This window comes from Callithrix jacchus, chromosome 16 (assembly GCF_049354715.1).
Source record: "Callithrix jacchus isolate 240 chromosome 16, calJac240_pri, whole genome shotgun sequence".
Taxonomy (NCBI): Eukaryota; Metazoa; Chordata; class Mammalia; order Primates; family Cebidae; genus Callithrix; species Callithrix jacchus.
Genome location: NC_133517.1, coordinates 30,652,172 through 30,668,742, shown reverse-complemented (window position 1 = coordinate 30,668,742; position 16,571 = coordinate 30,652,172). Strand labels below are relative to the sequence as shown.

The window sequence follows — 16,571 nt, the reverse complement described above, 5'->3', positions numbered from 1 at the left end:
ACGGCTTCTATTTTTACTCTAGTCTAAACTGTGGTCATATGGATAGCAAAATAAATACTGGAATATTCTCATTTGGGAGGGGGAGAGGCAGCAGTGCTTATAATAACATGGCTGCAAACCTCTTGCTTCCCTCTGTTTGATATTCCAAAAAAGGAAGAAAGCTCAATGTGGAGCACATCTGTAAGTCATGAACATTTTCCTTTTGTGTGTCACGCATATTCAACATCATCCCACTCAGAGTCCCAAGCATTGCTTTAGTATACATTGCCTCATACATCCCTACTTTTGTTGCCAGAAGAATTTAATTCAAGACAAAGGTTGCTTCCCTTCTCTCTCTGGATCAGGAATCTAAACCCATTACTACAAACAGAAGTAAGAATTGTCAGTGTGTTCTGCTTTGCCTTTGTTTCTTTGTTTTTTTCCCCAATTGCCTTTTTTCCTTGTGGCTAAGGAGGAAGATTTCTTGTTGTTTTTAGTGTAAGCAGTAAACCAATTTCATGAAGGGTATTTTTTTAAAAATGTATTGATAGGATTTTGTAATGCAAGTGGTTTTGAAATTCAAAAGCGACAAAAGGGCATAATGTGAACATTCTCTCCAAGTAGGATATTTGACTTTTAATTAGTTTGTCTCTGCAATTATTTTGGTCAAAAAGTATGAAGTGTGTCAAGAGTTTGAGTGCAAAGGTTTAGATTCCTTTTAGCTGATTAAGTCAGTTAAGGGTTCATCATGAGATGATGGCTTGGAACAACTGAGGGATTTGGATGACATGAGTTTGTAGAATGATATGCCCGTGATATGATGACTGGGAGGTGAGCATAGACTCAATGAATATGTGCACCCAGGCTGCTCATTGTTACCAAGTTTTAGATTGAAGAGAAATGAGAAGGATGGGGCGTGTACATCCTGTTTTGTGTGTTGTGATGCTTGGGGACAGGGGAAGGGGACATCATTCAGTTAAATAAGCATACGAGATCTCTCTGGATCATCATATCTGAGATGCTATTTTAAATTTACCCAACAAATCATTTATTGCACCAGGATTTGTTCTGTAGAATCAATAAACAAACACTGTAGGAAGAAAAATCATTTTGCAGCACCAGATGCCCCAGTGTACACACAGCAGGGCCTCTTTTCTGAAAGTGATATTGATTATATTGAATCATGACAGGTTTAGTTGTGCCAAGTAATCCTCTGGCAAGAGTTTTTTGGGAGGGGTCAGCTAATGTACTAATTATTGTGCTGAGCATTTTATGAAACAATGATTTTATTTGGAGCTTTGCTGGCTTAGGAAATCTAACTGCTTTCAACCAACTTCAGTTCTTTTTTTAAACTAAGAGAAGCATTTCTATAGTTAAGTACCCTAACTTGGTGTTACTTTTTAAAACACTCCTCAGCCATTTAAATGTTTTCCAAAGACCAAAGCTGTGCCTGACTAATTGGAGACTTTCTTCATGAGCCCAAGGTTTCTTCCAAGGTCACAGTTAACTTTTCTGGCAGCTCCCCTCATAGAATAAGGCCCAATTCCAGCTTTTTAAAAGAGACCAGGTAAGAGAACATTGATCTGTTTTTCCCAGTTGTGGGGTAACCAGGTAACTTTTTTTTTTTTTGAGACAGAGTTTTGCTCTTGTCACCCAGGCTGGAGTGCGGTGACAGGTGCCCGCTAATTTTTTGTATTAGTAGTGATGGGGTTTCACAATGCTGGGCAGGCTGGTCTCGAATTCCTGACCTCAGGTGATCTACCCACCTCAGCCTCCAAAAGTGCTGGGATTACAGGCGTGAGCCACCGTGCCTGGCCAACCAGGTACTTTTTTAAAGGCCTGGTTATTTCCTTTCACCAAGTGGCATTAAGCTTGGATTCAGCCCCTTGGAAAAAATGGACTCTACTCTCTATTGAGCCTTCTACTGTTGTGTTGTTGGTTCCTACAACACAACAGTAGTCAAGGGAGAGGAGACAGAAAGCATCAGGCTTAGGCCAGGGTCTGGGGCCTCTTCCAGGAACTCACTTTCTCAGTGATGTGAGAAGAGCCCCACTCCGTAAGAGGCATTCAACAGGAACAGCCAATGTCAGTGGCACTTTCCAAGTGAGTGGTTCAGACTTCACGGACTGTGAATAATTACAGTAGGAATTCTGTCACCTCCCAGACCTTGGGTTGTTTCAGAAGCTTCATGGAACTAGAGGAATTTCTCCAAAGTTGCCTATGACTTGACATCTTTATGACCAGCCCAGTCATCCTCGTGTGTCCCACTTTTCACCCAAATGTGATTCAACCTTCATGTAACCTAATTGTTTTTTCAGCTTTGGGATTGTTTTCCTATTATGCATGAGTAAATCATTTGAATTCATTCCTCACTTTGTGGAAGGGATGTTGAAGTGTTTCTTAAAGAGATATTAGCTTTCTATATGATGAATTAAGAACTATTTAAGACGTTTGAAGCGGTTTGGAACTAAAGACTCTTCTTTTTTGTTTTTGAGATGGAGTCTGGCTCTGTCGCCTAAGCTGGAATGCAGTGGCATAATCTCAGCTCACTGCAACCTCCGTCTCCCAGGTTTAAGTGATTCTCCTGCCCCAGACTCCTAAGTAGCTGGAATAACAGGTACCTGCTACCACGCCTGGCTAATTTTTTGTATTTTTAGTAGAGACAGGGTTTCACCATGTTGGCCAGGCTGGTCTCAAACTCCTGACCTCAGGCGATCCACCCACTTCAACCCCCCAAAGTACTGAGATATAGGTGTGAGCCACTGTGCTCAGCCCAAAGACTTTTCTTAAGAATTTCTTATGTAGGGGGATTTAAGAATTTTCTTTCATGTGTGACCCAACCTTTGACCTTCGCTTTTTTTCCATGGATGGTTTGTATGTATATACAGGATAATAAGGTAAGCCTAAACTACTACATACTAGATAGTTCTCTGTAAATAAATCCTTAAAATAAGTGCTAGTAAAGACAACAGCGTGTGCTTATAAGTCAGCCATATCTAACATATTCAAGGACAAGGATATCTTTTTCGAACAGTAAACAAAAGGTTCTTTCCTTCTGTTACATTTTGAGTTTGCATGGGGCACCTGCTTGTTAGAAATGAATGAAAATGAATGAATGACAATTGGTGTAGATGGTTTCAGGCATCCTCCATGTAGGAAATTTGAGGGGCATTAGGCAGAGAAGTAACTGTTAAGCCAGAGCTCAAAACTCTCAGTGCAATTTTTTCCCCATGTATGATGCCAAGAATGCTAATTCTGAAAGATGTTAAATTGATATTCTAGGGGGGAGAATTTCCATGATCAAAGTTTGAAAATCCTGGATTAAGCCAAGTTTAACACAACTCTTTATTGTAGTTCTTCCCTGGGCCTTTATTATGATTATGTGTGAAAGGAAAAGGGTGGGGCGTGGTAGGCAGTGCATTGAACACACTCAGTGACACACATTTTGAGGTCTCAACACCCTACTTTTGGGCTGTATGACTTCAGGCAAGCCTCAGTTCCTAGGTAGTCCTTGGAGATTGTTGAGATGATTAGATGAGCCAATGCTTATAAAACGCTAAGCACAAAATGCCTGGCACATAATAAACACCTAACAGCCACAGCTAATCCTTTTGAACCCAAGGCTGAGTGGTCTGATGTCACTCATGTTGTGGAGCATTCCAGTGCAGTAGAAAGAGCCCACATGTAGGTGTCAAGAGCTTCGGGCTCCAGTTTGGCCACTAGCTGGACCAGAGGACTTTTGAGCTACTTTGCCACTCTGGTGTTCTGTTTCTTCATTTTTGAAATAAATCAGTGATCTTGGTGCCTGTGGTGTCCAGTCAAGCTCTAAAATTATATGCTCCTTTGGGCTAGACCTAGGTTAGATTTGGCAACTTTAGCTTAAGGACAGGTATATCATATGAGTGACTGTGTGGGTGAAAGACATTTTCAGCTAATTATTATTTTCTTTACAATGTGTGTTTCTAGTAATAAAATAGTTTACTGAGTCACTTATGGAAAGATAAGCTACAGTTGTAGCCTTTTTGGTACTTTGTAATCATCACAAAAGTTAATATACATTTGAGGCATAATTGGGGTTGGATGTGCCTTTACCTTAAAACGAGAGGCATCATCTAGGCGTTTGTTGTCTCTGATGTGATATAGAAATGTATGATTAGGCCACATAGATACTTTGTTTTTCTGTTCAAAGGCTAATTTTCAGGAAGTTGGGTCTGGGAGCCTGAGTTATTCATAATTAAGTTTTCTACTTTCTGCTTTCCTTGCTAACCTGAGTTAAAGCCATAAAGTAAATTTAACATCTACTGCTTTGAGCTTTACAGTGCTGGCTGCACTGGTTTAAAGCACGTGGACCTCTGCTTAGTAGATAAGACATTGTGTTTTTCAAACAAGGCTTTGAATTTCTAAATAACAGATTTCCACACTGGCAGTTTGAAACAGTGTTTGTTCAATGTACGTTTTAACTACATGAGAAAAATCAAACAAATGAATTTGTTCAGTTGCTATCCTACAAATTGTCTTTGCTGAGAAAATAGACAGGTTTGTGATGTTTCTGACTAAAATCAAGATGAGTACACTTGATCTTTTGTGTATTCAATTAACACTTGCTCTTGTCATTTTATTACAAATACCATGTAAGTTTGGGCGGAAACAGTTTATCAAGCTCTAAATTTTTATCATCAGGTGTGGAAGGCCTAGATCACTACCGCTTTCCTAAATGTTCCATCCTAAAGGAGTTTATTTCCTCTTAGGGCTCTTATATGAAGGAAATTGGTGTCACCAGATCTCCTCTTGGTGTTTTTGTGTTGGTGCCTGGGGTTCGTGTGGAGGAAGCAGCAGCAGCTGACACTAGAACTGCAGCTGAGGCCACTGAGGCCACTTGGTAAATAACTTTCTTCCAGTCTAAGGAGGTGGTGGTGGTGGTTTTTGAGACAGTCTTGTTGCTGTCTCCAGGCTGGAGTGCAGTGAGCAATTTCAGCTCATTGCAACCTCTGCCTCCCAGGTTCAAGTGATTCTCCTGCCTCAGCCTCCCGAGTAGCTGGGACTACAGGCATCCACCTCCACGCCTGGCTAATTTTTGTATTTTTGGTAGAGGAGTTTCGCCATGTTGGCCAGCCTGGTCTCCAACTCCTGGTCTCAGGTGATCCACCCACCTCAGCCTCCCAGAGTGCTGGGATTACAGACATGAGCCACTGTGCTAGTCCCAGCCAAGGAGTTTTTATGTCATCCTATATGTGGCAGGGAGCCAATAAAGGCAGGAGAGTGATATGATGATGTTTGAGTTCAGGAACTGTTCCTCTGCATAGATGGCTTCCAAGACAAAGACTTGGGCAGTGACCAGGTCAGGAGGCCTTAGGCCGGGTCCAAGCCCAACATGATGAGGTAGCTCAAGCCGGGGGGTACCAGAGGTGAAGGAGTGGAGATAGGAGACAAATATGTATCTTGCCTTCCTTCTAGGCATTGTGGATTTACACGACTGAACTGGATGCATATTCTCCTCTGGGAATTTCATCTATGGAGTCTATGTAGTGCTTTGGTTTCCCTGGCTGAACGTGGCATTCCATGGAGCCCTCTATCCCCGTCTGCCACATATTTTCCTCTTGGTCATACCTTGTTGCTTTCCACAGCTTCCCTTTGCTCTCCTGTATTCACATCTTGCATCAGCCAAAAGGGAAAGGTCTGAAAGACCAGCTTTGTTTTTCTTCCAGCTTGTACTCTGGACCCTGTTAGCCAACAGTATTGGCACTGCCTCACAGCGATGGTCAGTCCCAAATTAAACAGGCGCATTATGAAACCCTACAGCCAGGCTGCAGCTCTGGACTTCTGTGCTTCTGCACATTTCCTTCCAGTTGTTTTTGTTCAGTGTCACGATCCCACTGAGTAAGGGAGTGTGTACAGAGTGTCCCAAGGTTTTCTCCTCAGTGAAGCTGACCACATTTTGCCAGGTGTAAAATCAGTAGTTCTGAATCACCCTTTTCATGGCCTTGAGGAGATCCCTCTCTTCTTGTCCCAAGGGAATATTGGTGTATAACTGATTTCCCTTCCTAGACATGTCCACTCCAGAAACCCTTTCAGAACAGAGTGTGGAGTCTTCATAAAAGGAATTTGTCCAGAGAGCAGAGGTTTTTTTTACTTTTTATTTTTTAAAAGGGAAAGACAATGGAGGTATTCATAATCTGCTACAGAGTGAAAAGGGCTCTGCTTTATATTAAACGACTTTATGGAAAGATATTGGTAATTTCTCCTATGTTCTTGGTGCTCCTGAAATCAGAGTGGGAGAGAACTTTAATGTCAAAATTATTTTCACATCCTGGATCACAGAGAAACACACTTTGGCTGCCTTTAAACACATTAAACATCTGGTCAGCCCAGAGACCACCCTGGAGCCCTGGAGCCCCCAAGTAGCTGAGTGGCTAAGGGCAGGCCAGCTTCTCCAGACACACCCTGACTTCCACCCCAATACTGAAATACTGGCCTAACGGCTGTCCCAAAAAATCAGTTGGCTTGTCAGGCTGCCAGTGTGTTTGAAGGGTAAGGTGGCTAGAATTCTCTGGGAGGCATTTTTGGCCCATCTGCCTGTTAGCGAGACAGATGTGTTAGTCTATACAATTGGGTCATCTAATGAATTGAAATTCAATTTACACACAAGGATTAAGTATCTCAATCTTACCCTTGCCACATCAAACTTCTATTGGCAGAGCCAACAGGAAAATGAAAGTTATTCAATGTTAAGAAAAGGGAAACAAGTTTGTAATATGGAAAGGGAATATTTTGCTTACTTTTAAGACTCTAGGTTACTTAAATTGATGGAACGTAAGCTATAGGAGTTTTGGGGCAGATGGGATCCTAGGCTTAAAATGGAGAGATTTTAAACTACAAGGATCCTGGAGGTCTTGTGACATGTAATTCTGAAACCTGAGTCCAAGGCCAGTTTGGTTTAAGTAATATCAGGCAAATATTTATTTTGTGCTCATGCATTTTGAGAGGGATGGAGAACACACACAGTTCATTCAGAACCTGCCTTCAATGAGTTGTACTCTGCTAAGGGGCAAGAAAAATACACATGAAACAATGAACAGTAATAGTGAGCGTTTATGTCTTAAACTGTTCCTATGCTACAAAATCCTAAAATAGTAGTTTATAACTAGGAGGCGTGTAAGGAGTAGAGAAGTCACAGCCTGTTTCATAGTAAACAGGATTTGGGAGAGGAAACTAGAAGGTTCTCCAGGGAAGTAAATGGGACAAAGTTTAAGACAACCAGAACTGAGAATGGCTTTTAGTTGGGAGCGCCAACAATGGTTCAACCCAAGTGATGTTTACTGAGCTGTATGTTTACTGTATGAGAAGCACTGTGATTGGAAGAGGGGAGCTTTGCCTTTAAAGGAGCTAAGAGCTTAAGAGGAGGCAGTTGATGACAGAGCTGTGGAACAGAGGGCTCCTGTCACAGTTCACAAGCTTTGGGAATTACAGTCTGGAATGGTGACAGCCTTGGAGATGAGTGTAACACAGGGTGGCTTCCTCCGATTGCAGAGTTAAGCTCTGATGGTTCTAGCAGAAAAGTTGGAGCACACTCTTGGCTCAGGGTGGTCGCTGGATGCCTGCGAGCCAGGTCACTGGAGCACCCGTCCCTAAGGTTTTAGCTCTCAGAATCCACAAATGCGATAGCTCAAACAAAATAGATTCCCATACTTTGCTGTCAGTTGGCACAGAGGCCTGGTGGAGAATGTAGGCTCAGGTTTAGCCAGCCGCTGAAACCTGAGAAAATAAAGTGGTACTGTTATGGAGGGTTGGATCTGTCCTCTGAAAAAGGTTCCAATCACGTCTGCTGGAACAAAGTTTTATTTTAAGATTAAAGCTAATGAAAGCCAATATAGTAAGGGAAACATTATTTTATAATTTCTTTTAGGAACAAACATTCTATATGATTTTTAAAAACAGAGCAATAATGAGTGTTGCCTGTTTCCAAACAAGCATTGTTTAAAAGCTGCCTGTCTGCTTTATTTTTTATTTTTTCTGGGCTTTTGTGAGATACTGGTGGTAAAATATCAATTTACTAAAACCATTTTTTAAAGTCTTACACCTCTACTCTGTCTCCAGTTCATGCAAGTTCTTCTTTTGGCAGGATTAAGTTGAATTTGAATACTGAATTCTTACTGAAGAGTTAAGAAGCTGTGAAACTGGTATACTTAGTGACTGATCCCTCTCCATATTAAGTGTGTGATTTGCTATTACTAGTTGCCAGTAATAGAAAGAGAATGTGCTCCTGTGGGTTTATCTGTATTTGTCATTAAGGCTGTGCTAAGCCAATGAGCCCTAGATGCAGGTGTGCGGTGGGTTTTCTCCCTGTCACGTGAGCCTCACAGGCACTGCTCCTCTCTGGGCACTGTGCCTGGCCTCAGCACAGGTCTGGGCTGGGGTAGAAAGCCCTGCATGGCCCAGGGACCTGTGTGATTGGGGAGCTCTCCTGTGTAGCAGTGAAGTTCTGAGCATGGCCAGGCCTGCAAGCACTGGTAGGATTTGATGGATCCCTGGGTGATTATTTAGCCTAAGCTAAGGTGTAATAGCTTTCCATACATCCTCAAGAAAGTCCTAAATGTTTCATTCCCTTTCCAGTAAGGGAGTGACGTAGAAAATGGCCAAGATGGCTATTAACTAGCATTGGGACAGCTGAAAATCAGGTAAGTTTAGTGGAATGTTACAAAATAGCCCAAGAGTTTAGGTCTCGAACTGTTTTCATTCTACTGGTTTAAGTGATGTAGGCTTCCCTTGCAGGCATTAGTCCATGCTCACCCCTTGAATTGCTGTAAGTTGTCAGGGTGCCTGAGGAAGACTGTGGCCAGAGATGTGGATTCAGAGGACCATGGAAGGGGTGGTTCAGAGGGGTGGTCACTGCAGTATGCACCTCAACAGTCAGATACACAAGTGTGTTTCTTCTTCTCTCGCCATCCTGACTCCTTTGTCTTTCCTTTCTTAGAGAGCAGAGCTGACGTCTGATAAAGACATGTACCTTGACAACAGCTCCATTGAAGACGCTTCAGGAGTTTATCCTATTGATGACGATGACTACGCTTCTGCATCTGGCTCGGGTAAGGTGGTTGCTTCTTAACACTGGACCTCATTTTCCAGGCATGTGAGCACACACATTTTACTGTGCTTACTTCAAGGAGACAGGCAGGATGCACAGTGGGTAAGGTCATGGTCTTTGGAATCAAAGGGCCTGGGTGCTAATTCTAGCTCTCTCTGCCACTTAACGCTGTGAGATCTTGAGAATTTATTTGCTGAGCCTCAGTTTCCTCACTTATAAAATGAAAGGTAACAATGAATCTTACCATAGGGTTGTTGTGAGGATAAAAAGGGAGTTGACACATCTAAAGCTCTTAGCTTTAGGGGCTTGGGACATAGTGCTCTGTCAACATTAGCTTTTAATTTTATGATTAAGACTTTCAGAGTGATGTCATGGAAACCACCCTTCAAGAAATCCCTCAAGCACTAGTTTTATAAAACCACCTATCCTATGTTAAAAATTATAGATGAGACCAAGAAGTTAAACTTTTTTATTTCTATGGTATTGGAGGAGAAAAATGCAACAGCCAAGTAAAATGATTATGTAGTGACATCCTCAGATTCCTTAGTATATTATTAATAGTTACCTATTACAACTCTAAGGCTACATAACCACCCCAAAACTTGGTGGCTTAAAGTAACAGTCATTCAATTAACTCATGATTCTGCAGGTTGGCGATGTAGGCTGGACTGACTGGGCTCCCTCACATGTCATGGTCAGCTACAGGTTGAGTGTACAGCTTTAGATTGAGTTTGCAGCCTTCGAATATGCTTATCTCTGGGGAAGCTGAGCAGACTTGGGTCCAGTTCATGTTGTCTCTCGTTTTCCAGTAGGCCAGCCATTTTTCCACAGGGACAGCAAGTACAAGTGTGCAAAGCCTTTTGCAGCCAAGCCATAGAACTTGGCACAGCATCACTTTTACTACATTTTATTGGTTGAAGAAAGTGAGAAGACCAGAACAGACTCCACTTCTTGGTGAAAGGATTCATAAAGTCACATTTACAGAGGATATGTACAAGGAGGAATAAGGGATTATGGTCACATTTGTGATCTACCATAACTGATGAATATTTCCCCTGTTCTAGGAATGGCCCCTGTATGAGTCTGCTGTCACCCTGCTAATAACACGGGGACTGGGTAATGTATAGAGGAAAGAGGTTTCATTGACTCACGGTTCAGCATGCCTGTGGAGGTCTTAGGAAACTCACAGTCATGGCAGAAGGAGAAACAAACATGTCCTTCTTCACATGCTGGCAGCAGAGAGAAGTATGAGTGAAGGGGGGTTAAGCCCATTATGAAACCATCAGATCTTGTGAGAAATCACTCACTATCATGAGAACAGCATGAGGGTAACTGTTCCCATGAGTCAGTGACCTCCCACCAACTCCCTCCCACAACATGTGGGAATTATGGGAACTACAGTTCAAGATGAGATTTGGTCGCGGACAGAGCCAAACCAAATCAACCCCCAAGAAACTCAAAAAAATGAAGAGCTTTTCACATACATAATTAATAGTCAAATCAGGAATTTGTGGTCAGCACCATGGTAGGCAGGACTTATCCAGACCTTTTTGGCTTCAGGGTTTTTATAACAGATTCCACGCCTTGGTAGACATGTACATTCACTATAACTTTTCTGATCAGTTTGGCCTTGGCTTCAGAATGACCCAGAACAAATTAAAATAAGTTGTCTTTGGTAGAAATCTAGCCATGTAAGCATGAGTGTTTTAAATTGAAAAGCAGAAAGTCTGATAAAGGCAAGAAAGGTGGTTGCTGACCTAGTAACAATGAGCTTACAATGCAGTCCTAATGTAAAAATAACGCTAGTTATTCTTGGGAGAGTGATATATATCACACACGCAGAATGAGTGTGGAAAGAGTTGTTCTTCATAGCCCACGGCTCTATAAATATCTTCCACTCATGGCACCTCTTTTTTTTCTAGCACCTCAAGAGTACTTTGTAACTGTCGTCTTCAATATGTCCCAGGAAATGATAAATGTTGACACTTTTTTTTTATTCCTATTTCACAGATCTTAGAATCTAAGAGTTGTTGGAGGGCTGTACAGGTTGGCGAAGTCATTTTGCTGATTTGCTAAGACTGTCCTTAAGTTTAATGTAAAGAAAATCTGCTTGAAGTATACTGTTTTCTTTAAATTAAACTTAAGGACAGCCTTAGCAAATCAGCAAAATGACTTCACCAACCTCTACAGACCCCCGGGCCCCCATCCAGGGAAAAGAGAGTTGGGGTGGCTTGTTTGAAATCCTGAACCCACTGATCAGATAGATCAAGCTGAGGCTTAAACGTGGGCCTCATAATGCTTCCGCCGAGGCTCTAGCCTTAGGCAGATCACTGCTGTGAAGATGTGAAAGAGCTTCGTTCTTGACTTTGGAAACCACCTTACACTGAGCTGGGAATGTTGTTTTCTAGCATTAAGCAGCAGTACTTTTAGCTAAAATTTGTAAAGGCATTAACTGTGTGTCAGGAACTGCTCTGACATCCCTATAACATCTTTGAAAGGATAGAGGCTGTTATTATTTTGATGATTCCCATTAGAAAACATAAGGCACAGAGAGATTGACTTGCCCCAGGTCCCACTGTTAGAAAGTGATGGAGCCAGGATAGTGAGAAAGTAAGGGAATTGGGCATGAGAGTGTGTTTTCTTTCATTCCTTTGCTGTGCTGCCTCCTTGTGTCATAAACCCCTTCTAGAATTAAGAGGCCTTGCCTAGCTCATGCCCGATTCCAGCTTAAAAATACCCCATGGTTTGGCTGGTGTACCATCTGTCCCTTCTTCTGTCAAGCTGTCCAGTAGAAAAGCAAGTGGATTGGAAGAAATGGCTGAAGGCCCAGAGGGGACTTTCTCAGCATTTGTTGTGTGCCGCGCACTGCGCCATGCTCTTGGGGCACAGTGATGAGAAAGACTTGGTCTTCATCTGTAGGGGACCAAGAGTGTAATGAAAGAAATAAAAACATGAGAAATAATCATTGTGATACCCTGTGATGGGTGACATAATACAGGAAAGTACTGTGTAACCAAAATTCAAGAATTAAAATACAGACCTTTGGTTAAAGATGGCAGATTGAACACTATCCTTTCAATACTCAACTAAATTGGTGATAAAAGAATTGGGTATAAACTCATAAGGACAAACAAAACAGTAAAGGAAGCAAAAGCCATGAAGTTTAGAAAGCTGGGAAGAAGATGAGCTAGTGGTGGCAGACTTGGCAGGCTTCAGAAGGCCGAGTTGGTCGCCAGTGGGGAGAGCCAAGAAGCAACCCAGTTAACACAGCAGAATCTCATGGGACCTAGGAATTGGTGGCATTAAATGGAGGGTTAGAGTGGTCTTAAACTCAGGATGATTGGCCAGAAGTCGGTTTAAGAAGCAAGTAGATCCCCTGATTCCTTTCCTCTGTCATGCAGCAAAGGGGCTCATATTCCTTGACCTCAGAGGAAATCTGAAGGCTGAGGGTATTTCAGAACAGATGGGGCTGGGGGTACCTTATGTAAAACAGGGAGAATGATTCTTAGATTCAGAATAATTTAATGTGGTATGATTCCCAGTTGTCTTGTCATCTTCCAGTCAGTTCCTAGAACACTAGCAGTCTGTCCTTTACCCTTTGGGTAGGGGACTGGGAGGCTCCCCTCTGGGAAGCTGGACCAACTCAAAGAGAGTGGCATTGGGAGCTTTCCAACAAAACACACAGCTCTATATGAATCGACGATGCCCATGTTGGACACACCTTTCCTGTGTGCTCAAAGCTTCTAGTCCGCTTTTCAGTGTTGCCCTTTTCAGTGTAAATAGGCAGCCAAGGTTCCCCAGACATTTAGGGGAAACTTGTAACATGAGAGAAAGAGAAACCCCCAAATTGGAAGAGGGTAGCCACTTACAGGAAAAAGAAAATTTACAGAAAAACATAGTAAATTCAAAGAGAAAGCAGATGTTCAAACAGTGGCACAAAAACAGGATACTATAAAACAGGAACATTCTGAGACACAAGAGTTCTGAGAGTGTGGGACTGTCATGTCAAAAATGAAAAGCTCATTAGAAGGGGAGAAGACACACTGGTATTTATTTATTGAGGAAGTATTTCTTAACCACTCAGTACATGGGGAACAGGCACCATTCTAGGTTCTAAGGACACTTCAGTAAATAAAACCTAACAGTGTTTTCTCTGGTGATAGGATAATTTTATTTATTCCTTTATGTATTTCTGTGTTTCCAAATTCATACATGCAAATGTGCTTTTAAAAAACATATTATTTTTATAAGTTGTCTTAGTCTATTTAGGCTGCTATAGCAAAATACTTTAGACCGGGTAGTTTATGAAGAGTATAAATTTATTGGTCTCAGTTCTGGAGGCAGGGAAATCACAGATCAAGGCACAGCAGATTTGGTGTCTGGTGAGGGCTTTTTCTCTGCTTTTTAGATGGTGGCTTCTTGCTGCATCCTCACATGGCAAGGGGACAGTGTCCCTCGGGTCTCTTTTAAAAGGCCACTAATTCCATTCCGTGAGGGCCCTGCCCTGATGACCTAATCACCTCCTAAAGGCCCCTCTTCTTAATACAATTGCGTTGGAGATTAGGTTTTAACATATGGATTTTGGGGACACACATTTACACCATAAATAAAAGAAAATGTTATTTAAAAAAAATAATAAGGCCCAGAGCGATGGCTCATGCCTGTAATACCAGCACTTTGGGAGGCAGAGGCTGGTGGATCACCTGAGGTCAGGAGTTCAAGACCAGCCTGACATGATGAAACCCTGTCTATACTAAAGATACAAAAATTAGCTAGGCATGATGGCACATGCCTGTAATCCCAGCTACTTAGGAGGGTAAGTCAGGAGTTATCGCTTGAACCCGGGTGGCAGAGGTTGCGGTAAGCCGTGATCATGCCATTGCACTCCATCCTGGGTGACAGGAGTGAAACTCCATCTCTAAATAAATACATAACAAAAAAGATAAGAGAATGAGCATGGGAACATAGAGACAGAAACAGTGCCCTGATGGAGAGATCAAGGAAGCCTTCAGAGAGGGCGCGACATTGATGCTGGACTTAGTGTGAGCAGAAGTTTCCCAGGTGGAAACAGGCCTTAGGGTAGTCTATTTCAGACAGGGAGAACAGGCCTTGGGGTAGTCTGTTTCAGACAGTGGGACCTGAAGGAGGACGTACTTAGCAGGGCTCCCAGATTTCTGGTTTGAGCAAGAGGGTTAATGTTTTTTTTTTTTTTTTTTTTTGGACCACAAACATTTTTACTTTCATTGTATATACTTCATGTTACACTCTACATTGTTCACTAGTCTGAGATGATACATGACATACAGAGGAATGTTATTTATAAAATACCCAAAACCTTTCAAGTTTTTGCTCAATAATTTCACTATGTGCTCAGAAATAATTTACATCCCTAGGCACAAATTTCATTTCTTCCTTCACAATAACCATAATATGAAACAATTATTAGTATCTAAGTATTGCAAAAGATGCAAAAGAACACAAAAATGGAATGCAAGAGGAAAACAACCCATTTACATGATAGTTTATAAACAAGCTAAGGCCTGAGAAAATGAATTTTAGAACTAAACTCAGTTTTTTCCATAAACCAGTTATATTATCTTACCTACAAATCATGTATAAATACTTGTGAAACAGGCTTAGAATAAACCCATTTTGAATCACTCAGCACAGTTCAAAGACAAAAAGCTAAGATCTTTTGTAGAGAAAAGCCTTTTTTAAAATTTTTAATTTTTTTGCAGGGCTACCCCATAGGCTGTGCACCCTGAGTAGCTGAGAAAAGCCTTTTAAAAACCCAAGAGATGTCCTTCACACAATCTAAACTCTGATTTTGCATGTAATGATAATAAAAACAACGGAGCCATCTGAGATAGATTGCCCGTCTGTCTCTTACTTTTTTTTTTTGAGATGGAGTCTCACTCTGTCTCCCAGACTGGAGTGCAGTGGCACAGTCTCAGCTCACTGCAACCTCTGCCTCCCGGCTTCAAGCAATTCTCCTGCCTCAGCCTCCTACGAATAGCTGGGACTACAGGCACATGCCACCATGCTTGGCTAATTCTTTGTATTTTATTTTTTTTAATTGCATTTTAGTAGAGACAGGGTTTCACCATGTTAGCTAGGATGGTCTCAATCTCCTGACCTCGTGATCCACCCTCCTCGGCCTCCCAAAATGCTGGAATTACAGGCATGAGGCACCGTGCCCAACCCTGTCTCTAACTTTAAAAGTGCCAGCTTAAGGGGAATTTTCTACTTTACAAATCTCTTCCCTCATACAGATTCATCCCTCTTCTATGTTAATGACTCATATTGATAACTTGGGAAACAAGGGGGTCTTTAAAAGCTCTTGCTTGAAATTTTTCATTTCTCATTGAAGTTTTATTCTTTTTAAGAAAATGATTCATTGTAGGGACAAATCAAGCAAATTATATGTAAAATGTTGATGGATAATTAAGTCAGCTGATAAAAAAGTGTACTATTTCTGGACCCATCATTATTAATTAACTGTATATATAACAGTTCATGCATACAGAATGCTTTAAATATGTATCTGTCTGTGAGATACGTATCTGTGACATATATGTACCTTTATGGGTTAGTTATTAGAAGCTCCTTTTACAGATGAAGAAAATAAGACTCAAGTATGACTTGCCTAAGAGTACAGAGCTAATAGATGCCAAAACCAGTAGTAGATTTGTTTGCTTTTTAAATACCAAACTCTGCATTTATTCCAACATGCCCTGCCGTTTCTTCTCTATAATAGTAAATGTATATGTTTTGAAATTAAAGGAGACAGTTGATATATTAAGAAAAGAACCATCCAGGAGCCAGGCACATTGCCTCATACCTGTAATCCCAACACTTTGGGAGACCCAGGCAGGAGGATCCCTGGAGCTCAGGAGCCTGAGACCAGCCTGGCAACATAGTTGAGACCTCATGTCTACAAAAAATTTTTTTTTAATATTAGCTGGGCATGGTGGCGCATACATTTAGTTCCAACTACTCAGGAGGCTGAGGTGAGAGGATTGCTTGAGCCTGCAAGTTTAAAGCTACAGTGAGCCATGATCGCACCCCTGCACTCTGGCCTGGGTGACAGAGGAAGAAAAGAAAAAGAAAGAAATGAACCATAGCCATTGCACATGTTTCCAGCATGTCACCTGTTGCTCTCCTACCTGCTTAGTGCATTGATACTATTCTGTGGAAAATACCCAATTTCTTTTGTTTGAGGAATTTAGAGGTATTTATCATTCATTGTTGTCTGAGGAAGCCTGGTTATTGTTAGAGTTTGAGTTCGTTTGAGTTGTTACAAATTTGACAAATGATCAACTTAAAAGGAATGTTTTATTTGAATGTCAGAAATTCTCAAATGCTATTCTGGTGAAAAAGCAACAACAAATAGAAATCATGCCCAGAAAGTCACTTGTTGAACAAATACCAGATCAGAGTCTGTTATGTCCTAGACACTATGTTAGGCCCTCAGCGAGCAATTCCTTGGCCTTACAGAGTTTCCAGTCTT

At 41.6% G+C, this 16,571-nt stretch overlaps 1 protein-coding gene across 2 annotated transcripts in view; it reads left to right on the top strand.

Annotated features, from left to right (window-relative positions):
* Window positions 1-16,571, top strand: part of SDC2 (syndecan 2) — a 113,941-nt gene that overhangs the window by 85,545 nt on the left and 11,825 nt on the right. For both annotated transcript variants that reach the window (XM_002759126.7, XM_017965469.4), the window contains exon 2: window positions 8,951-9,062. In XM_002759126.7, coding sequence (XP_002759172.1) covers window positions 8,951-9,062 — 112 coding nt within the window. The remainder of the gene's footprint in view (window positions 1-8,950; window positions 9,063-16,571) is intronic.